This window comes from Natrix helvetica (genome assembly GCF_964273705.1).
Source record: "Natrix helvetica genome assembly, chromosome: 2".
NCBI lineage: Eukaryota > Metazoa > Chordata > Lepidosauria > Squamata > Natricidae > Natrix > Natrix helvetica.
The window spans coordinates 267,084,852-267,108,915 of NC_138552.1; the positions used below are offsets into that span (position 1 = coordinate 267,084,852).

At 41.4% G+C, this 24,064-nt stretch overlaps 1 protein-coding gene across 2 annotated transcripts in view; it reads right to left on the bottom strand.

Annotated features, from left to right (window-relative positions):
• Window positions 1–24,064, bottom strand: part of EXTL3 (exostosin like glycosyltransferase 3) — a 154,020-nt gene that overhangs the window by 37,112 nt on the left and 92,844 nt on the right. For both annotated transcript variants that reach the window (XM_081943778.1, XM_081943779.1), the window contains one exon: window positions 534–3,096. In XM_081943778.1, the coding sequence (XP_081799904.1) occupies window positions 534–2,681 (2,148 nt within the window). In that variant the 5' untranslated portion in view covers window positions 2,682–3,096. The remainder of the gene's footprint in view (window positions 1–533; window positions 3,097–24,064) is intronic.

Here is a 24,064-nt window from a genome sequence, read left to right on the forward strand (position 1 = left end):
ATACCTCAGTGATACTGCACAAGAAATTATAATCTAGTGTTGAAATATTTTACCAAACTTTAAATACATTATTCTTAAAAATGTCAGATGTATGATAATTTTAATTTTAATTTTAATAATAAGGCCTGATAAAGATGTAATGGGAAACTCAAGGAGCTATATGACCATTTGGTTATTCAAAAGGTGTATCACTTCATAATATTATGTGTTTTATGCAAACATTGGGATGCTTTTATTTTGGGTTGTTTTTAGAGTTTTCCTTTTTTTTTTTCCTTTTTTGTATTTTAGCATATACAATTTTATATATATATGCCACATTTACATATATATATATAAAACACAAATCTCATATTTTTTACTGAATGTCCTGGACAATTTCTGGATCTCATGTTTTTCTTTGCTCTAAAATCTGGAAAAAAATACATGCAAACTGAGAACATCTTATGGCACAACTGAAGACTAACATTTTATTTAAATAGTAACTTGAGTTTTCTCGTAGGAATAAAAAAAGGAAATATCTGAATTTGACTTACCACAATTGGAACACCAATGTCTGGCCAAAGGAGATCTTCTGATGGAAGTTTGGGGGAATTCCAGACCACTACAACTTTATTTAAGTAAGGGAGACCATTGAGTCTCTCTAAGGAGTTCATTAAGACTTCCTCTCGCTCATAGGTTAACATGACTACTGTAAACTGCTCCCTGGGAACATTGCCACCCAATGAAGCTTGGAATTCCTTCCCAGAGCCACCAGCTCCACCACCAATAGGTCGAAATCCAGTGCCTGACCCTAAAAACTTGGCTTCTGATGGTAGCACAGGATCAAAAGGTGTATGAGGAAAGAGGTGGAAGGGACCAGGAGCTGAGTTCCAATTTCTGTAAATATCCATTGCTGTGAGAGTAAAATTGCGTAAATATTTAGGAGATGAGTAAGGTGGTTCAGTTTCTACTGGCCCCAAATCTAAATCCCCATTGTCCGCCATATTGGGATCTGTGCCAGCAGCTTTGCCAGAACGGTGAGGGATCTCCACCGCCATTTCCTCTCGAATGGGAACAGCTGGAATTTGGATTCGTGTCCTTATGACAGCCAAGACCGTGCTAAAAACAGTGTCTGAAGTGGAAAAGTAGGTTTCCCATAAGAAACGGCCCTGCCTCCTCATGGCCAAGAGGTCATTGTCGGAAATGCTCCTCAGAAGGAAGTGCACTTCTGTAATACGTGGCTTTGGTATAATTAAGGCTGCCTCATTCCACCGAATTACATCATGATAAGGCAGTTGGACTTGCTCTCCAAGGATGACTGGAATAGCCCCAACTTCTAGAGCCTCAAACAGTCTCATTGCACAGCCAGCAGAGATCATAAGATGGGTATCACCCGGGGTGATTATCAGTGCAAAAGTAGATAATTTCAGTAGCTGTAGTCTGTCTTCCCTTTCTCCACAAAGAGCCCACTCAGTGGGCAAACTTGCCTTTGGCTGATTCTTACACGTAAATTCCACCAAGACAAAGTCCAATTTGCTGTCTTGAACAGCCTTTAATGTGGTAATGATCCTATCATCATAATCTGCTGGTGCATTTCCTTCGATTTCTTCCTCAAATGATCGTACTTCTTGTAAGCTGGATCGGAGAGATTCAACCTTCTCCCCTTGGAAACTGAATAAGTATTTTCTCTTTACTGGCACCTGGGGTGGGATCTCTAGGAAGTTGGGTTCAGACATGGCATGGACCAGAGGAGATACTACAATGTCAAAACCTGGACGATACTGTACATCATAAAAGGTGGATTGGGCAATCATGGCCCTCCCAGTACTGACATTATAAAGGAAGTTTTGAGTTTCTGACTTCCTGGATAAATTAATAATGAGATGGTTACGTCCATCTGTCCTCCAATATGGCAGAGCGTGCAACTGTTGTTCTAATTCAGTAGGTTTAGACATTACAGGTTCCTGCATTTCCCCTACTAGGACAATGTAGAGACAGGCAATGTTTGCATTTTCAGTAACATATATGTTAGTTCTGACAGTGGATTCAAAGGCTTGCTTAATTAAAGGATCCAATGAGCTCCCAAAACTAAACTGGTCACTGTTGTAGACGTATACTGGAAAACCAGAGGTTAGTGGACAACGTGAATAGTCAAAGCAATTATGCAGCCGGCAGTTTCTGTTGGATTTTGGCATGGGAAAACTAGAGTCATCTTTGTCTGGTAGCAGCCGAATCGGCAGTGAAAGCTTGGGCTGGTTCTGAGCCATCAACTCTTTATATGAATGCTCTGTTTGACTGATAACATTCTTTAGTTGCAGAAGATCCTGCTTCGCATTCTCAATGCTTTTCTTGCAGGCTTCAATCTTGAGATTCAGCTTGGCAATCTCACTATTTAACTCCTGCCGCTTAGCTTCCAACTGGAGCAGCTCTTCACTCACTGACTCTCGAATTCGACATAAATCCTCAACATGCTTCACCTCACAAAGTTCGTTACCTATGCGGGGACCAAAGATGCGCTTGCCAGCATCATCTACATCATCTATGGTGGTTAAGTAGTAATGGGCAATGAGTGGAAAGAAGACCAGGATAATGAATAATGTGAAGCTAAGCCAAGTGAGTCGAATCCGACTGGACCATCGTAGCATCCAAGGTTGGCCTCCATTCCCTACTCCCCCATTCCGCAACATTGTATACCCAGTCATGAGTCCCAAGGTTGGTGCCACACACCTCTATCACGTGGGATCAGTAGCCATACCCAAAACAGTTTGTATCCCAGGATTTCCAGAAAGAAATATTATTGTGTCTGTTTGACAAAAAGCCAATAGAATGGAAATTTCATCTTCTTGCGATGAAGGATACAACTTTTGATTTGACGGGAACCAACAATCAGTAACACTTCTCTCAAGCTTCAATTAACTGGGTGTCGCAAGGCAAGAAAGAAGAGGATTGGCATGGCAATCAGAAGTCTTCTCTGGGCCAAATACAAACAAAAGGAGCACTTCAAATTTACTGTTGTGGTCGGCATTCTGAATTAGCATCCAGTAAGCAAGGCAACCATGAAGAATCCCATGCTATCAGTATCCCTCGCTGTCATCAAGCTGCCGGTAGTCCACTAGCCTAAAAAACAACAATGATATATCAGATCATATAAATAGTGAAGTTTTCATTAGCCTAATAGTTTAAAATACAATTGATACAATACAGAGCTTCCTGCCAAAACCATCTTCCTCTTACACATACACATATTGTCTAGAATTTCTGATTGGTTAAGTATAGCAAGCATATTGCCTCTTATCAAAATGAGATAGAAAACATAATTTACTTAATAGCAATTCCTCAACGATGGCATAACCTTTTATGGGAACATGTATTTGAAAGATAAAGGAGAAATAACAGCATGCTGCTCTACCTACTACCTTTACAAAAATTATGCTGATCAGACATTATTTGAGAAGTATATCTGATGTTAGTGTCTTTGATGCAAACCAGAGATTGTCATTCCAATATAAAACTTACAAATAGTATAAATACGGTATCTGTCCATTCTTAGATCTAGCTAGAACAGGGTGTCAAACTTGATTCATTGAGGGCTGCATCAGGGTTGTGTTTGACCTCAGGGGTGGGGGTGGGGGTGTAGGCGTGGCTAAGGTGGGCATGGCCAGCTCTGCCAGCAAAAACAGGCTCCTGGTTTCAGTTTTTGCCTGGGACAGCCTCCTGCAACCCTCTGCCAGTGAAAACAGATCTCAGGAGGGCCGCTTGCGGCCCTTGCAAGCTCCGTTTTTGGCTGGGATGGCCTCCTGCAACCCACTGCCAGCGAAAACAGAGCTTGGGAGGACCGCGCACAGCCCTCACTAGCTCCGTTTTTGCTGGCAGAGGCACCATGGGCCAGTCCTTCACTGTTTCCAGGACAGCCCTGCAGGCCAGATCTAAGCACCCCACAGTCAGGATCCAGCCTGCGGGTCTTGAGTTTGACACCCCTGACCTAGAAAGATGTGCTTTTTATAGTGAAATATAAAACCAAGGTGGCCCTTGATAATTACTCAACTTCAGTTATCTTTGGCAAAATATTAGAAACTTTATGACAATGATTGAGCAAGAACAAGTTTCTGAGTTTTTGAAGTAGAATTTAAGAACCAAATTAAAAAAGAGCTTTTTTCCCAAGTATCTCTGTTCTTATACCTTTCTAGGCGAAAGGTTCTAGGTTTTCTGATGCAGGTTTCCATCATTGACATAAAGGGAACTGGATGAGGATAGGAATTAATAATACTTGAGGGGGGAAAAAATCAACTGAGCTAATGAAAGGAGCAGATTTAAGAGGATTTTCCTCACATCTCATAATTGGCTTACAGAATTTACTGCAAGACACGATGAAATAAAACAGTTTTTTAAAAGAAAGGAATAGACTAAGGGACGATGAAATGTCTGTTTGATGATATACTCACATTTAAACAGAAAGAATAATTAAGTGATCTATTCTTGATGGTCCCCCTTCAGTGCTAGAAATCTCCCACCTTAGAGCACTCCAAATAAATCAGGCTACAACTTCTAGGATTCCCAGCCAGTATTTCCAATTATTAAATGTACCTATAGTCCTCGACTTACAACAGTTCATTCAGTGACCATTCAAAGTTACAAGGGCACCGAAAAAAGTGACTTATGACTGTTTTTCAGTTACGACCTTTCTGGAATCTCCATGATCATGTTTTCAAAATTCAGATGCTTGGAAACAGGTTCATATTTATGACCGTTGTTGTGTCCGAAGGTCATGTGATCCCTTTTGCGACCTTCTGACAAGCCAAGTCAATGGGGAAGCCAAATTCACTTAACAATCGAGTTACTAACTTATCGTGCTTCACTTAACAATTGTGGCAAGAAAAGTCATAATGTGGGGCAAAACTCACTTAAGGAATGTCTCCCTTAACAACAGTAATCTTGGGTTCAATTGTGGTTGTAAGTCGAGGACTACCTGCAGTTAAATAAATGCAGAGAGATGCAAGGTCGCCATAGTAGTTCGCTAACATTCAGGCCTGAACACCCGCCAGAAGTATTATAATAACATCTTTATTTGGGATTGGCTTTTAAATCACAAAAACGGTCATGTGCCAAAGTTACAATTCTTCTTAGTCAAAAGAAAATGCCTTGTTGCTTTGGATAATACAAGAATGTGAAAACAAGATAAAAATACGCTCAGCTGAATTGGATTAAATACCAGTGAAGTCATTTGCAAACACACTGCCCCCATTCATTCACAATGCTGCCAATAAAGGGCATCCACACACATTTCACAAGGAAAAAGTGAGACAGTCCTGCAAAAACAACAAGAAATAACTCTGGATTTTTAACATTGCACATTATAGGAATAGAGGCATGCAGGTATTGGGGGAAAGGGGGGAGTGTCTCCAAGTCAGTCTCGACTCCTAGTCACAATCTGGACAAATCCATGCAGTTTTCTTGACACAATTTTTCAGAAGTGTTTATTTTATTGTTCTATTATTTTACTACTGTGCTGTTTACACTCTTCTAATTTTTCCCTTTTTATTATTATAAGCCGCCTAGTGTAGTCCCATAATGAGATAGGTAGCAAAAATATATATCAAATACATAAATAAATAAAATTAACTGGCTTTGGGCCTAAGGTAACGTTAGAAATGACACTGTCTCTTTGGTTTGAAGCTTGGTGCCTCAAACCACTACACCAAACTGGCTCTTAAGAAAACAAAAACCTGTGTTGAAAAGCTACATTGTTTATGGATCTGTGTTGTTGTACCGATATAAGCATTAGTAGGTACTACCATGGTGGTATTATGCTGTCCAACTGTTAAATCTTCAAAGTAACATGTTACTGTTGTGCCCCCTAGATCCTACTGTCAACCCTAGGCTGTATGAAACAGATGGGGTTTATTGGGTGCAGAATGTATGCAGGGACTAGCCACTTAAACTAAAATAAAGATTACAGAATATGCTTTGTAAAAATGTATACACTTTATACCATCTGAGCTCCTGCATGGAAAGGAAGAGATTCCAGGAGAAAAGGTTATGTCCAAATCTTTTTCACTGACAGCCTTCACTCTCTTACATACCTCTCCCTGTTCTCTACTATTTCTGTCTCTGGACTTAAACGCTGCTAAGTCCTCCTGACTATCCTTGTTGGACTGCTCTTTTTTCTCTTTTTTCCTAATACTGTAGAGTTTTTCCATTCCAGCTGGCTCAAAATTCTGGGAGTTGAAGTCAACATGTCTCAAGAAGACATCTAATGTATCTTCTCTATTGCATCATAATCTTGTTTCTATTTTTGCATTTTTATGCAGCATACCTGGCAGTTTTAAATTATTTACATGACCAGAAAGTGAGGTAATGTGATTGAAATAAAATTCATGTGCTTTGTGGTAGGTATAAGAATAATACTACAATATGGAACATCCAGTTATATTAAACATGGGTGATTCAGGCCAGACAAGAAAAAGAGAGCACATCCAAGAGCAGATAGCAAATTCTATCATCTTAATTATCATAAGATTTAGTGACAGCTATCAGTGTGAATGGTCAAGAAGGAATTAGATAAAATCACAGAGGACAAGATGATATATTGTTTTCAATATGAAGGATGTTATAATATCAATTTGAAGACAACAATGGGAGAAAACCTGGGAAACTACATCAACTTTTATTTAGGCATAAAGTTGGGAGGCAGGCACTTTTATACCTGCCTATTTTATACCTACCTATTATAATGCTGAATATCAGCATTAAGACACAACCACTGAAGTGTTGTCAGTAACAGCCTTTATAAGACTTCCTAGATTTGTGCCTCATTTTGTATTGTCTTACTGCACAACTTTTACAGCTGTTAAAAGTTGCAGGTGGAACTACCTTTTTGGATGACACATTTCCCTCCCGCCCTTCTTCCTTACAATAAGGGGAATGCCTATTCTAAGATAAAGACATAAAATTTCTGTACTCCACTATTTTGTCATTCTTGTAGTAACTAACTTGAGGACCATGGAAAGCTACCATCAAGAATGAAACTAATGGTTTTCAAGGATTTATGATTTATTCTTAGCAGCTCCCGGTTATTTGGCCTTCGAAGATTCCAAAATCGAATTCAAAACTATAATACAGTGGTACCTCAGTACTCATCATTAATTGGTTCTTGGAAGTACAATGAGCACCAAAAATGATGAGTACCAAACAATTTTTTCCCATATGGGATAATATAGTGAGTCACAATGAAATCAACACTGATTAAATTCTAGCTTGTGCGTTGAGTACCAAGCAAACAATGAGTACAGGGACAAAATAATTTCAGTGCCAAATTCAATGAATTTCAAAGCAGTTGAATACCAAGGTACTACTGTAATTTAAAGCAATTAATCAACCCGGAAAGCCTATATTTGAAAGGTGGAACAAAAGTATTTGAAATAAGGGCTCCAATGTTTCCCTACTCCTGCTAGAATATTTTGCTCAATCAAATCTCTATTTTTTATGCTGTTACCACATCCCAGACTGAGTTAAAAGAAGATCTATTTTTTTGCTTGCATTACTGTGGGCAAAAACAGCTTTTGGATTTTAGAATGCTTTATGTGACTAATCTTGAGCAGAAAATCACAAAGCAAAAATTTAAAAGGAACCCTTGGAGAATTTTCCAATTGTGAGATGCCAGATTTCATAATGCTGACACATGTTTTGGGTTACAAAGACGAGCCAAGATATTGTATGCAACCTGGCTTTGAAGCAACAGTCCAAAAAAGTGACTGCTTGCTTTTCAAGAGGTTCATTCTTAGCCAGCTATAAAAGCTTTCTTGAAGCTACAAAAGGATAATGATGATCAAGAAAGAAAAACGGCTTAGATTTCTACTTTTAATATCACCTTAAATGAACAACATCTATAAATGCCGAGTTTCAGCAAAAATACATTTTATTTATTGCATGGATTTATCTAGCATGTGTCTGTTAATACACTACAGATTCTACAGTAATCATTATGACTGAAAATGTTTAGCTGTCATTCATATGGGGACTTCGCACCCTGCTATCTTGTCTCAGCATTCAAATAATAATAAATTGAACTAAGTGCTTCATCCAAAAATAGAGTCCACACTATTATCTTTCTGTCTAAAATATATAATGGTATGAAAATCTGAGGATCCAATATGTAACACAAAACTGTCATATATTTGCTCACAATCAATTCATCATCCGAAGGTTTTGTGAACAATTCCACCTTGATATCTTTGCCTGAATTTGTGCATTTGCTTAAAAGATGGTATACCCAAAACTGTGTGTGCCACTGTATGCTGGACTAGTTATAATTTCTACGCGATCTTCAAAGGCAGCTCCGCATGGTGTATGTTGAAATAATCTAACCAGGAAGTAGCCAGACCATGAATTTCTCTATTAATTTACTGGATCTAAGACCTGTAAATACTTCAACTGACCAAATTATGTTCATCTGTCAACATTAGTTTTTACTTCTTAACTCAAGAACCTGGTTTGGAAAACTGATCTACCAAAATAAACCATTTTTTAAAAAGAGATATACCGTAATTTTGTGTAACATGGGACTCGGGAAACTAGTATCAGTTACCATATTCAGCATAGTACTATTGAATGAAAGCCACAGTGATTCCCTAATATTTCAGGCAAAGAGGGAAATTTCCTACCAAGTTTCTTTTTAACAGGGGATGTCACAGACTGAGGGATCTTCCAAAGCTGCTCCTATAGAGAGGAACTAAAACATGAGATTTTGAGATTGTTCTGCCACTCAAACAAATGTGTTGCATTTGTAATGGCATAGCCAACTACAGGTATATCAAATTATTATTATACTTTCATTCCACTTTCTGAACATATTATGGTCAACTCAAGGTGAAGAACATAACGTATTTTCCGGAGTATAAGACGCACCTTTTTTCCTCAAAAAAGAGGCCGAAAATCTGGGTGCGTCTTATACACTGAATACAGCATTTTTTGCCTCCCGAAGCCCCGCCCCTTCCCAAAAATGGCTGTGCATAGCCTTATGGAGGCTTTCAGAGGGCTCCTGGGGGCTGGGGAGGGCAGAAATGAGCGAGAATGGGTCGTTGTTTGCCTCCCCAGCCCCCAGCAGCACTCTATAAGCCTCCATAAGGCTATGCATGCAATTTTTTTGACAAAAAACTTTTTGTTCGTTTTTGCACACACACACCGGCCCCACAGAAGCACTCTGCAAGCCCCCTCAAGGCTATTCATGCCTTTAAAAAAAAACAGGCCCATTTTTGTGAAAAACGAGCAATTTTTGGGAGGTTTGCATAGTGCAAAACCTTTTTTTTTCCTTTTGGAAAGCTCTTTAACTGATTGAAGAGAATTACATTGATCAAGTGCTATGCCAGCTGAAACAACTACCTATCTACTGTATTTTTCTCTCCCTCCCTCCCTCCCTCCCTCTCTCTCTCTCTCTCTCTCTCTCTCTTTCTCTCCCTATCTACCTACACACACACTCTCTCCCTACCTACCTACCTGCTTTATTTATCTCTCTCTCTCTCTCTCTCCCCCTTTATCTACCTACCTACCTAACTACTCTCTCTCCCTACCTATCTACTATATTTCTCTCTATTTCTCTCTCTATCTCTCTACCTACCTACCAACCTACCTACTCACTCAGTCTCTCTCTCTCCCTATCTATCTATTGTATTTCTCTCTCTCTTTCTATTTCTCTCTCTCTATCCCTCTACCTACCAACCTACCTACACATTCTCTCTCTCTCCCTACCTACCTACTGTATTTCTCTCTCTTTCTCTCCTTGTCTATCCCTCTATCTATCTACCTACTTTTTAAAAAAAATTGCCTCTTGGTGCTTCTTATACTCCGGTGTGTCTTATACTCCGAAAAATACGGTACTTAGTATTGCTGCTTCCTCATTTCCATACAACAATTAACCCGGAAGGTAGGTTGGAATGAGAGAGAGTGACTGGCCCGAAGTCACCCAGCTGGTACCTAGGGCAGACATAGAACTCACTGTCTCCTGCTTTCTAGGTCAGTAGCTTAACCACTATACCAAACTGGGTCTGTCTGTAAGCATCACCCATAAGAAACAAACTGATGGTTAAGTATCTGCAAGGCACAAAAATGGCAAAATTTCCTAGATGTGAAAGTTCTATTTCTAAAACATGATATCCTCCCATTTATGAATCGTAGCAGCCAGTATCGAGAAGGTACTGATTTTAGCACTGATAATAATGTACCACTGTTATAACTATGGCCTATGGATCGGTTTATCTGCAAAAACAAAAAAAACAAAAAAACTTTTGACTTTAGCAAAATTAGATGAGGTCATCATCAGAAAATTCATGCTTTTAAGATGGATTTATTTTATGTTTTTAATATTGTTTTTTCTTCTTCTAAGTCTGTGGTTTAATATATCTATTTCATATAACTGAAGTTACAAAATAAGCATTTAAGAGTAGAACTTAAAGTCTGCATTTCTGTACACCCTTTGAAAGGTGGGGGGGGGGGGGTTAGGTTCTGAGGTAAATGACGAAACGGCAACTGCAACGGTTAACTGTTTATTAACTCCAGTACAACAGAACAAGAACATACCGGGCTGACAGCTATTTATACCCACAGCTGTCAGACCGGTAACCAATAGGAACTCTAGGATTGTCCCGCCACGGAGATTGCTTGGTTGGGCCAATCAGGGGTGAGCCGCTGGTCGAGCTACCGAGCGCCACCTGCTGGTGGACGCTCTCAGAACATAACACCCCTTCCCCCTTGTTCGCGCAAGCGTAGTCGCTTAAATATATGGGGCGTCTGCGCACGCGCTGAGATCTTCTCAATGGAGGTGTGGCCGCTGTTGCAGGAGGAGTGTTCCCGGGGAGTGACCTGGTAGGCCTAAGTCCTAGAGTCCCACTTAAACTTGCAGGTAAGGAGTCCGGCGTGAGCGGGGCGGTTGGAACGGAGCCGGAGCTAGTTGGGTTGTGATGGTCGGGCCGGCAGGCGGCGTTGTCAGGGCCTGGTGTATTCTGAACGGGAACGATCCGTTTCTTCCATTGATGCGCCGCCGCAGCTGGTCTAAATGCCGCCTCCATTCTCGTCCATCGCCAAGGAGGACCCTGTAGGAACAGGGCCCTGTTAACTCCGAAATGACTCCGGGTACCCACTTCGGGTCACCTGCGAAATTTCTCGCAAACACCCCCTCCCCCACAAGAAAAGTCCTAGGGGGTGGGGACGAAGGAAAAGAGGGGACAGAATAGAACGGGTGCAAGCGGTCTAGGGTAGTGCGGAGTTTCCGACCCATAAGGAGTTCGGAGGGGGCTTTTCCCGTAATCGGGCATGGGGTGGTGTGTTGGTAACGTAGAAAGGTCGCCACGCGGAGATGCAGGGGCATGGTTGACATGCGGGAGAGGGATTCCTTAGCGGAACGCACAGCACGTTCTGCCATGCCATTTCCCGCTGGGTGGAAGGGAGCTACGGGGGCGTGGCGGATGCCTAAACGTTGCAGGTAATGTTGGAATTCTTGGGAGGTGAATTGGGGCCCATTGTCCGACACTATGATGTCGGGCAGGCCATGGGTCGTGAATAGGTTGTCCAAAATGCGAATGGTGGCTGCGGAGGTGGTAGAGTGCATGGGGAAAAGTTCCACCCACTTTGACCAAGCGTCTATGACGAGGAAAAAGGAGGTGCCATCTATGGGGCCTAAAAATCCACATGGAGGCGACTCCAGGGAGCCCTTGGTTGTTCCCACTCTCGGGAAGGAGCGGCGGGAGGCGCCGCGCGGACTTGTTGGCAAGGGGAACAACGCTGCACCCAGGCAGTGATGTCCGCATCCATGGAGGGCCACCAGACGTAACTGCGACCCAGGCATTTCATACGGACAATGCCTGGGTGGCCCTCATGGAGGCGGGTCAGCACTGCAAGGCGCAAGGATGCAGGGATGACCACCCTAGGGCCCCATAGTAAGCAGCCTTGGATTGTGGACAGTTCGGTGCGGCGGTGATAAAAAGGAAGGACTTGTTGGTCTATGGGGGTAATTGGCCAGCGCTGCGAACAAAAGCGATGACCTTAGACAAGGTAGGGTCGGAGCGGGAGGACAGGGCTATGTCCGAAGCGGACACAGGAAGGTGGAGATCGTCCAGGAGGCAAATTGTTTCAGTGGGAGCAGGGTCAGACACAGGGAGTGGCAAGGGGCAGCGGCTTAGGGTATCTGCATTCCCCATGTGGATGCCTGGCTTGTGAGTTAATGTGTAGGAGTAAGCAGAGAGAAATTCTGCCCAACATGACATGCGGGGCGATAGGATGGGCGGGGTGGGGCGGTCTCCTGAGAGGATGCCTAATAGTTGTTTGTGGTCTGTCAGGAGGGTGAATGGGCGCCCATAAAGGTAATGGTGGAAGCGTTTTACTCCCGCGACGGCGGCTAGCGCCTCCTTGTCCAGCTGGCTGTAATTTCGCTCAGGCTTGGACAAGGTGCGGGAGTAGAAGGCTATGGGGGCTTCGGAGCCGTCGGGGTAAACGTGGCTTAGCACAGCGCCAACACCGAAGGGGGAGGCGTCACACGCTAGGAGCAATGGCAGACCCTCGTTGTATTGGGCCAGGACAGGGGGAGCTAAACATACCGGGCTGACAGCTATTTATACCCACAGCTGTCAGACCGGTAACCAATAGGAACTCTAGGATTGTCCCGCCACGGAGATTGCTTGGTTGGGCCAATCAGGGGTGAGCCGCTGGTCGAGCTACCGAGCGCCACCTGCTGGTGGACGCTCTCAGAACATAACAGGGGGAGCGGAGGTTGTACATAACTGCAGTACTATAGAATAAATATCAGCAGAGATGGTATTCAGCAGGTTCTGACCAGTTCTGGAGAACTGTTAGCGGACATTTTGAGTAGTTCGGAGAACCGGTAAATACCACCTCTGACTGGCCCTGCCCCCATCTATTCTCTGCCTCCCGAGTCCCAGCTGATCAGGAGGGATTAGGGATTTTGCAATAACCTTCCCCTGGAGTGGGAGAGGGAATGGAGATTTTACAGTATCATTGCCCTGCCACGTCCACAAAGCCACACCATGCTTATCAAGCCGCGCCCACAGAACCGGTAGTAAAAAAAATTGAATCCCGCCACTGAATATCAGGAGAGATTTTTAAACTCTCCTTTGAAAGCCAGAAGAGCTCAAAAGTTGCTAAAAGGATGGGAAACTCTGCCATTTCCATCTAGACGCGATCTCAGCCTTTTACCCTTTCATTTTCTGCCTTGTTCCTCAGATTATTTCAGTAAAAGCCCATCAGCAAATTATTAAAGGGTTTTTCACAAAGCTCTTGTAATAGAACACTAATTCCATACCAGTCCTCTTTGCTGCCTCTAAATAGCAAGCTAATTTTATATAATGGCCTTCAGAACCAGTCACAAAAGGCATGCAATAAATGCTAAGAAAAATGTTCTTGCCTTTAAAAATTAGACCAACATATTCTCCATTTACAGCAACAGTGGGTGTGGGGAGAAGATATGTGTCAGATGACTCAAGCACACAGATATAAACCACTGGGTTGTGTTCAGGCTTTAAAATTCTGAAATTCTAGACTAGGGGTCGGCAACTTTGAACCCTCAAAGAGTCATTTGGACCCGTTTCCCACAGAAAAGAAAAAAATGGGAGTCTGACTAATTCCTGAGCACCCACAAAACTAGCATATGTACTTGAATTAAAGGTTCTGTTTTCTTCTGAAACTTTTCTTTTCTTGTATTTATCCATGGATTTATCCTACTGGGGGTCGAAAAGCTCAATAAATCATGTGCTGGCGGGTGTCACACATTGGGGGTTGTGACACATATTTTGAGTGACAGGGACCCGCAGCGGAGGAATGAAAGAGCCCACATGCTGCTCCAGAGCTGTGAGTTGCTTCCCCCTGTTCTAGATCTATCCATGAATCTGAGAGAGAAGAATGACCATTTTTTATGCATGAGCACTATAAATGATATATAAAGAGATCATGAATCTATAGCTCTTTATTGGGGAACTGCAGGAAGGTCAAACTGAGAAATTTGCAACATTCTAGAAGGAATCCAGATCTAAATGAGTCTCTTTGCCTTCTACAATATTTTGGCAATACAATACAATACAATAGTAGAGTTGGAAGGGACCTTGGAGGCCTTCTAGTCCAACCCCCTGCCTAGGCAGGAAACCCTATATCGTTTCAGGCAAATGGCTATCCAACATCTTCTTAAAGACTTCCAGTGTTGGGGCATTCACAACTTCTGGAGGCAAGCTGTTCCACTGATTAATTGTTCTGTCAGGAAATTTCTCCTCAGTTCTAAGTTGCTTCTTTCCTTGATTAGTTTCCACCCATTGCTTCTTGTTCTACCCTCAGGTGCCTTGGAAAATAGTTTGACTCCCTCTTCTTTGTGGCAACCCCTGAGATATTGGAACACTGCTATCATGTCTCCCCGGCAACAGTAAGTCATGCCACTATCACCTTCAGGATAGATCCTGCAGTATGCTTTATAAGGTGCTGCAATGAACTGCAGTCGATACAAATCGCAGTGGGCCATTATAGCCATGCAGCTGAACTGGGTTAATTCTGATTTCTATCATCCTTAATGGCTTCTCTGTGAAAATAACTGGAATGATTAATAAATCATCCAACAATGAGCAGGGTGTGCGTGTGTGCACGCACGTGCGCGTGTGTGTTTGTGTGTGCATGTGTGTGTGTGTGTAATGTTTCCTCAGATGTAAAAGGAATATTTGTGTGACATTACAATAGGTTTGACTGGGGTGTGTATGAAGATCTGTATAATTATACATTCAGACAATTCCCAGTTGTTGGGCTGAGAACACAAATGATTGCATCCCGTATTAGGCCAGATGATAAGGAATGGGGAATATGGATTTGAAAATTTATAAATTAAGAATCAAGGTAGCTTTGTTTGACAGGGAAAATGAAGTGAATGGCTACAAATAATAGAGGGGGAAACTGCAGTAAGCAGATGGATTTTTGTACTTTAATAGAATGTCTTACCATAGATGGGAAAATGGATGGAGAAACTTTAAGACATGCAAATGCTGCCAGAAACACGGTTGATTTGTATATGATTTGTTATGAGATAATGTTTGTTGAAAGTAGCATGGGTTCTTGTGCAAAAGGGTATCCCTTGTCCCACTAGATTACATGAAAGTGAGAGTTAAAAAAAGAAGTTGAATAGTGTGAGAATAGGTTATTTAAGAAGTGAGCGTGGTAAAACAAGAAAAGAGAGGGCCAAGAATGATTTGGTGCTGAATAAACATGGATTGAATGCAAAACTCAGTTACTAGTATGAAATGAGTACTTGTGGTAGTTTAGTTATATAGAGGAATGAATCTCAAAACAAATATATGAAGAACAAATGGGCTGAGAAGAAAATGAAGGCTGAAAGCCATTGTCATGGACCCACCTCTGAACCTCTCTCCAGAAGCGAGTTCAGAGGAGGAAGAGGAGGATGAGCTGGGTCCTGGAATCTTGGGGGAAGAGAGCATGGAGGTGCATAGAGCTGTGGATAAGGGAGCGGGGCACTCTAGCCAAACAGAGCAGCCTCAGCTGGGACAGTTAGCCTGGAAGATAGAGGCGTCTGCCAGCATTCAGCAAAGATCAGCAGGTGAAGTTCACATCTCCTCCTGATCCAAGGATGTGGAGAGCAGAGAGGAGACAGGTGCAACACCGGTCGCCAGGTTACTCTTGAGGAAACAGTACCGGTGTTGCCTATTTAATCCCATCCAAAGGAAGGGGCATTGTTGGAACAATGTATTTGGGCTATGTTTGCACTTCTTAGATCAGGGGTGTCCAAACTTGGGAACTTTAAGACTTGTGGACTTCAACTCCCAGAATTCCCCAGCCAGCCGGCTGGGGAATTCTGGGAGTTGAAGTCCACAAGTCTTAAAGTTCCCAAGTTTGGACACCCCTGTCTTAGATTAAGTCTTGTCTAACTTGGGAACTGGACCAGCTTGTTTGGTTTGTAATTGAACCAATTGGGGTGTGGGTATGTGTAGGTGGGGGGGTGTTTTGAATAAAAACCTCTAGACACTCCGTTGTGAGCAAGTGTGCGTGAGCAGGGCAGCCCAGCCATTGGGATTTGAGGAGCTGATTAGATCTTAGGAAGCTATGATGGTTTGCAATGATAGAAAAATACACTGAATGCTGCTGTTATAAATCAAATGTAGGTATACTTCCTTTCCTTTTATTTCATACATTTAATTTGTTTTGCTTATTATTTATTTTTGTGGTAATTACTAAGAGACAGAATAAGTTAGTCAGAAGCAGATCTTGCAGTCATCCTTCCTTTTTTAAAAAAAAAAGTAACTTCCTTAATATACCGTGGGAACGTTGTACAAATAATAATACACATTAGCCTCATCAAAGCATCTAATGAAGTACCCATGAGATGTTGATTAGGAAACTAGTTTATAAAGTACTAAATGACATGACAAAAACATTGATATATAGTTGACAAGAATTGCATTCACTGAGTCTTCATCAATGGCTCCTTATCAAACTGCAGAGAAAAATAACAAGTTTCTATCAACTCTTCAATATGTTCATTAATGATGTGGATGAAGAGTTGATAGAATGTTCATCAAATCTGCACATAATAAGACAGCTAGTACCTCAAAAGGACAGAAATGAAAATTCAACCTGTTCTTGACAGAAGGGTGAAATAGGCTAAAAGTGCCAAAAGGCCAATGAAAACTTTTTCATTTATTAAACAAAAATCTGATGCACATGGGATGGGAAAACATCTGGCTTTGCTAAAAGTCTGGACCAGATCCAGACTTGGAAGAACCTAAACAAACATTTCAAAGGAACACCACAACCAGATGTTGTCTCCATACCACTTCTCCTTATCTAAGAGCGAACGGAACAGCTAAATTGTTGTAGCTTATCCTCATTAATGACAAGTTCTACTGTATATATCAAACTGGTGATCCACTGGCCAGATGCGTCATGAGTAGGCTACGCCCACCTCAGCTCCACGAAGGGGGAAAAAAACATTGTGATACGTCCACATGGCGGTAGTGTGACACTGCAAGTTTGGCACCCATGATATGTATGGCCTTGGTTACACAAACAGGTGACTTCCAACTGCTTGATTTCCTTTTTATAGGCTGAAGCTATTCCTCCCACTCCCTTTTATCTACCTAGCAGTTCACTCTCACTTCCCTTAGTTTCCCAAGCAGTTAATCTGTAAGATTGCTTGCTAGATTGCCCATTGTGCAGTTGTGCAATTGCCCATGCTGAATGATCAGCAATAGAAGGCAAGCTTTGATGAGCGAAAAGAGGATCCTTTCTATAGCTGCTCCTCTTGTTCTCCTAAACAGTCACTGTTCCTAGCTTCTTTCTTGTCTCATTGGCTAGATAATACAGAGCAGCAGCAACCACTCCACTTTCAATCTGCAGTTAATGAAGGAAACTATTAACCAGCGCCTACACAGCAGAGCAAGGAGCAGCAGCAGAGATTCCATCAATCCCCAAACCACATTTGTCTATTCAGACAACAGAGCAATAGTGAACGCTAAGATATTCTTGATTGCCTTATATTTATACTTGCTACCTGACTGGACTATTGGCAATAGCCTGAAACGGCAATGATTAGATTGTTAAGTAGCCCTATCATACAGGCTGGCCTAGAGGAGTGAGAAAAGTTGCTTTCACTGTCACAGGCTGCAATGGAATGCTAAGTAAAGTGCCAGATCCATCAGACACAGGCTTGGTTCTCCAAAGGATAAGCTCCGTGTAGCATCCAAAAGCAATTATACCTGCTCTTCTTTTGTAGTCAGCAGTGAGTCCTCCTGGAATGGGAACCCAGGGACATATTACTTTCTGTCTGCCCTGCCTCTAGGAAATATTAAATGCCACTTCAGTTGACTGATAAATCATTCAACAACAGCCATCTCTTTTCTGTGTAGCCTGAGTTTTAATCAGTTATTCTTCACCCAACCCATTATGAATTCCAGGTGCCATCATATGCCAAGAAAGGAAATAGAATCACACCAGGGAAATAGAAGGACTACTGGATATAATTTTCTGTAGTGACAGATGATTACTAGTAACATTGACCTTTATTTACGTAAGTCTGGAAGCTAAAAGCTTGCTGAACTCTGCTTTAGCACAATGCATTTACAAAGATGGCAGCTATATCCAAGCCCTTGGCAAAAGGTGATCTCTTGTAAGTATGATCAATCACAAAGCAACTTACACCCAGCAGAGGGCAGTGACGCTCACATAACTACTATATTCCAGTGTCTGAGAAGTATTGTGGGTTATTAACTTTATACAAGCTACGCAGCACAACAATCTAAATCACATAATGTTCTTGCAACAGGCAATTTAGTTGTTCCAAATGAGCAGTCACCTGAACAACTGCAGCATACTGGGAAACACAGATGGGGGGGGAGGGGGACAAAAATCAATAGACTCCAATTATGAAGGCCAGTAAAAGTAGAGTTTAAAACCACCTCACTTTGCTAATATCGTGACATATTTTGTAAAATCTTTCCCTGAAGGTGAGATATCGCATTAACAAAGCTTGCTGTGACCTCTGCAATTGTGCCAAACCATGATGGGTTAAGTGTCAACAGACAATGCTGACCGCAGAATGAAGTGAACCTCGGTGACCCGAAAAACACTGTCAAGGAAGCTATTTTATTGATGCTTCTTTTTAAGTTTTATCCACTTTCATTATTTTGATGAATAATTCAAGGCAGCAAACATATCTAATACTCCGTTCTCCTCCTCTTTTCCCCACAACAACAATCCTGTGAGGTGGGTTGGGCTGAGAGAAAGTAACAGGCCCAAAATCACCCAGCTAGTTTTCATGCCAAAGGTGGGACTGTTTATTCAAATATATAAACTTAAGATTTGCTCACAAGAGCCAGAAGAACTACAAACACACCTACAAGAGCTGCACAAAGCAGGAGAACCATTTGGATAAAAATAAACCTGAAAAAGAACCAGGTTTATGTTCAATAAATTCATCAAGGAAAGAAAAAAAATATATATCTGGAGAAGAACTAAACGTAGTATGGTCTATTACGTTTAGTTCTTCTCCAGATATTTTTTTTTCTTTCTTTGATGAATTTATTAGACATATAACTTGGCCAACGGATCTCAATGGAAAGGGATACAATAAAGCAGGGGTGTCCAAACTTGGCAACTTTAAGACTTGTGGACTTCAACTCCCAGAATTCCCCAGCCAGCAGAGCTGGCTGGGGAATTCTGGGAGTTGAAGTCCACAAGTCTTAAAGTTGCCAAGTTTGGACACCCCTGCAATAAAGGAAATTGAAAGGCATGTTAAATGTGGTTGGCAACCATTCGGCAAGTTAAGTGTAATTTTCAAGAGCCGCCTCTCCCTATGCCTGAAGAAAAATCTTTTTCAATCAGTGTGCACTCCTTTCTGTAACATATGCCAGTGAAACATGGACACTAACCTCAATACAAAAGCTTCTTGATTCCCAGGCACTTCTTGTGAGTCACTTTCACCAAGACTGACAGGGCAAGCCACTAGTCAGTATATCAAAATAAGAACAGACCTCACTCCCTTCTAGTATTGATGTTACCTAGTTTGGTAATGAGACATCAGCAGGAAAAACCACAACGCTTAGACAGCACTAAACCCCCCACAATTTAACCCTGAGATGCAAATGTTTTCTTTTAAGACTTTACCTTATGAAAAGACTTTCACAGTTGAAGAATTCCCTGTGATACAATTGAATGACAAAAAAGTCTTCTAATAAGGCAAAACATATGTCAGCCTCCCATAGCCTAAAGGAGGCAAATTGAAAAATGTGGTTATTTTTAGGATATTTTACTGCCCAATAACAAGTAAATGGTTCTTCTTGCCACAGACCTCAGACATTAACTTTTATGGAACCCCAGCATAAAAATGCCTTGCAATTCATTGATTTGCCAACTGGAGTAGACTCAATCCAAGATAGAATTATTGAGGCCCAATGTCAGAGTCTTTTTGAACTATGGATCTCCTGCAATATGCTGGACAGTATGTGGAATAAGAGTTAATGGAAGAGATCTGGAGAAAGTAGCAGACATATTTAGAGTAAAAATAAGGGCAGATGAGCAATGGAACCACAAAAGGAGATCAAAGATGACAAAAGATTGTGGAATATAAAGAAAAGGCAACTAGAAGCTGACTTCATTTTGAATGACTTAAAAAGGAAAATATAGGGAGATGGATGATTGAAAGACAGAGGCTATCCTAAAAGATAAAAAAGATAAGAGAGGCAATTATCAGGGAAGTAACCACATTATAGACAAAACAGGAAGAAAACCAAATAGGATAAAAATAGAACAAAATTTGTATATTGCCCCATTACACAACCTGTTTACTTCCTGGAGTCTTTGCTGTTTGCTCTAGTGTCCAGGGAAGGTGAAAATTGGTGGTTTTGGCACCAGCTTTTTACACACAGATTCCTAAGTGTACATTTCAACAAGTCAGCAGGTACTTGGCTTTTTCTCCAGCATGCCTTCTTCTGTTTGGCTGCAAGATAGCTTTAAGGTGAAGGCCAAAATTACTCCCAATCCAAATAGAAAAATAAAGAGCACTATCCACCTGTGTTTTAAGTCACATTGTTCCTCAGTGACAAAAATAATTCACTCTCCTTCACAAAGCTTTTCATTTCAACCTTCTTCAGCCAAATATAATTAATAAAACTTATTTCCCCCATCTCACCCAGTACCATTCCCAGTACTTTCTTTCTTTCTTTTACCTTCCCTATTCCCAAAACAATGTTTTACTATTATTCTTGCTTAAAACTCTTCCTTCCCCAAAAAAACACAGAAGTGGGGAAGAGCTTTAAATGGGGACTATTGAGTACAGATCTGGACAATAAAAATCATTATTAAAAACTCTGGCTAAGCTTTTGAGCTGCTGACAATGGCTCAAAACAGCTGCATTGCCCTTTTTTTATTTTCAGCATCAAATGCTTGTGTCCAAAATTTACAAGGCATATATTCAGCCTCATTCTTGGCATATGGCAGAACAAAATTACTTGAAGAATCTATTTCATTGCTGTAACATTGCTTAGTTTAGCTGTGGAATAAAATATACTTCCATCTTTCAGCTGCTTGTCTTTTGTGGCAGATACAAATAGGAGTGGGTTTGGGAAAAAGGTGAAAGTGAGTGGAGGGAGAAGCGAGGGAATGAGAACTAGTAACTTTTTTTTTGTGAAATGTAATCCACAACTGTTGCTCAAAGGCAGAAGAAATCCACTAAAGTACTTCCAGCAGAAAGAGGGAAAGGATATCTGAAGCCTATTCCAAATGCGAATATACATTCATATCAGTGGTGGGTTTCAAACATTTTTAGAACCTCTTCTGTAGGTGTGGCCTGCTTTGTGGGAGTGGCTTGCCGGCCATGTGATTGGGTGGGAGTGGCTTGCCGGCCATGTGACCGGATGAGATTGGCTTGCCAGCCATGTGACTGGGTAGGCGTGGCCAACTTGTAAAATGTGGTGAAACCCACTTAACAACGCTCTTGCTTAGCAACCAAAATGTTGGCTCAGAAACTCTGGCATTTGAAGCACGCAAGTCTTAAAGCTGTCAAGTTACAAGCCCTCACACCCCTAACCCTTTAAAAAAAAAAACCAGGGATGTTCAAACTTGACAGTTTTAAGACTTGTGGACTTCAACTCCCAGAATTCCTCCTCTCGCTCTTCATCTTGATGATGTGTGGAGGGGGGGGGGAGCTGGAACCGGTTCTAAACGGCACTGTAGATTTGTGGAACCTCTTCTATAGAAGAGGTTAGAACTGACAGGAACCCACCCCTGATTCATATAGGCCAGAAATATGAAATTTGGCTGATTACAGCTCTCCTATATCTCTTTCAAAAAACACACATCTCAAAATGACACTATAGAGCACTGCACACCAGAACAACTAGACACAAGAACAGTTTTTCCCCGAAACGCCATCACTCTGCTGAATAAATAATTCCCTCAACACTGTCAAACTATTAGCTACTACCAGTTCAATGGAATCTCTATGACTTGTGCTGAATGCTATGGGACATCAAAAAAATGCCCATTTTCAATTTGTCAGGCATTTCTAGTACAACCTAAACAGTTTTCAATTATCATTCTTTGAATTTTGATTTTCAACTCTTCACTATTTTTCCATCTTGGGGTCACTGCATGTAATGGCAGACATGCAGTTACCCCAAGATGGGGTGATAGTCACTATCCTGTGTGGCTTTAAAAGGGAATTGGATAGGTTCTTGGAGAATAGGCATATCCAGGACTCAAAGTGATCAGCAGGCAACAGAGGAAACATATCATTTTATGTTTCTCTTATGTAGAATAGTGGATTCTAATAGTAGAACTATTATGTTGCCCTGCCTACTCCCAAACTCTCGCCATTTCACAGCTCATCCAAGCCATTAAATCCCACTTCTTTAAGACAAACTACTTGGAAGCTTCAGAGACAGCCTACTCTACCTGTTCCATAAGAATAGTTTCCCCAAAGAGTGCTAAAGTAACATATAAATGCAGCAGAAAAAAAGCAGCCAGCACACCTAGGTTTCTTGCCCCTCTGGGAGCTATCAAATGTGCTACTGCATGAGAGCAGGGATTAAATTATGCATTGAAGCCACTGCCAAGTGCTGTTGGAAAGGTTTTTTATCCTTGAACTCAAAGTGGGTTTTTGAAAGGCCTCATCATATAGCGCATCTAAGCAGACGCAGGGAATAGAGCATTTCTTGGCAGGCCTTTACTTCTATGTCCTTGTAGAGAAACCTGGTCATGGATATGGTCCAGCTCTTTTCACCACCAATTTTCCCTGAATAATTTCTTTCTCAAATCTCTAGTTACGAAACTCCGAGAATCTTAGAGATGAGGATTAAACAGAAGCAGCAGTTTAAGTGAATGGTGAGAGAACCCTATGGTTATAATTCATGATTACCTCTTTTTTATATATATACAGGCCTGGCTCTCTTTCTCCTGTAAGAGTATCTCTAAATATGAAAGTTAATAATTAAACCTATGAATTGATCTGATTCAGAGGAATTTTTGGAAATCTTTCTTCTTGTTTTGAGCTATCGTTGTTGAAGTCCTTGGCATTTCAACATAGCTTTCCTGCAGTCCTGTTTACCAGACTGAGATAGAGCTGCTTACAGTGAATTATCCTCCAAATATATACCGTACTGCACAAAGTATATAAACCTGCCTTGTATTAAAATGACTGATCCATCTATTGTTCTCCATGATTTTTATTCTGGCATGCAGAAGTGAAAATATTGGGGACTGAACTTGAGACAAATTCACATACAACACCTATGAGATACATTGGTTTGAGAATCCCAGCAATTAACAGTCTAGGGTTTCATAAGGATCTGTAGTGACCAAAGATTTAAACCATGTTTCTTCCATTTTTTTTTCATTTCTCTCATTTAATTACATGGGTATCTAGACTTGTATAGCAAGGATATACATATACACATACACAACAGAGGTGGATTGCTCCCAGTTTGACAAAACTGGTAGTGGTATTTTGGCCCGGGTCATAGAACCGGCAACAAGGCAGGCTGGCCACACCCCCGAACCAGTTCCCTGTTGCTGCTGCTGTTATGTTGTTAATAGTGAGCGCGTGGGCACAGTTCACTGTAAATTGTTCTGCGCATGCATGAAGAACAATTTACAATGAATTGTGCACATGCGCAGCGCGTAAAGCAAACCGGTAGTAAAACTGGGAGCAACCCATCTCTGATACACACATAAAGGACCCGGGTTTGATTTTCTCTAATCAGAGTGAAGCTGAAGGAGCAGCAGGGTAGGAGGGGGGAATCTGCCTGACATTCTTGGAAGCTACTATCATTCAAAGCAGACAATGCAGCATCACCCAGACTCATTATTAGGCATTTTCAATCCAAATAAATGAGGCTTATTGTAAGACAGTGTATGGATTCTGTACTGCAAGGCCAGGCACAGAGCAGAAATATACAAATTTCAGTGGCCATTGACCTCACTAGGTATATGCACTTATTTTAACGATCAAGATGTGGCAGCAATTAGAAAACAAATTCCTTCTGTAGAAAAATAACAGGCTTCAGACTTTGAAAAATATTTCTACAATTGCCACAAGCCGTAA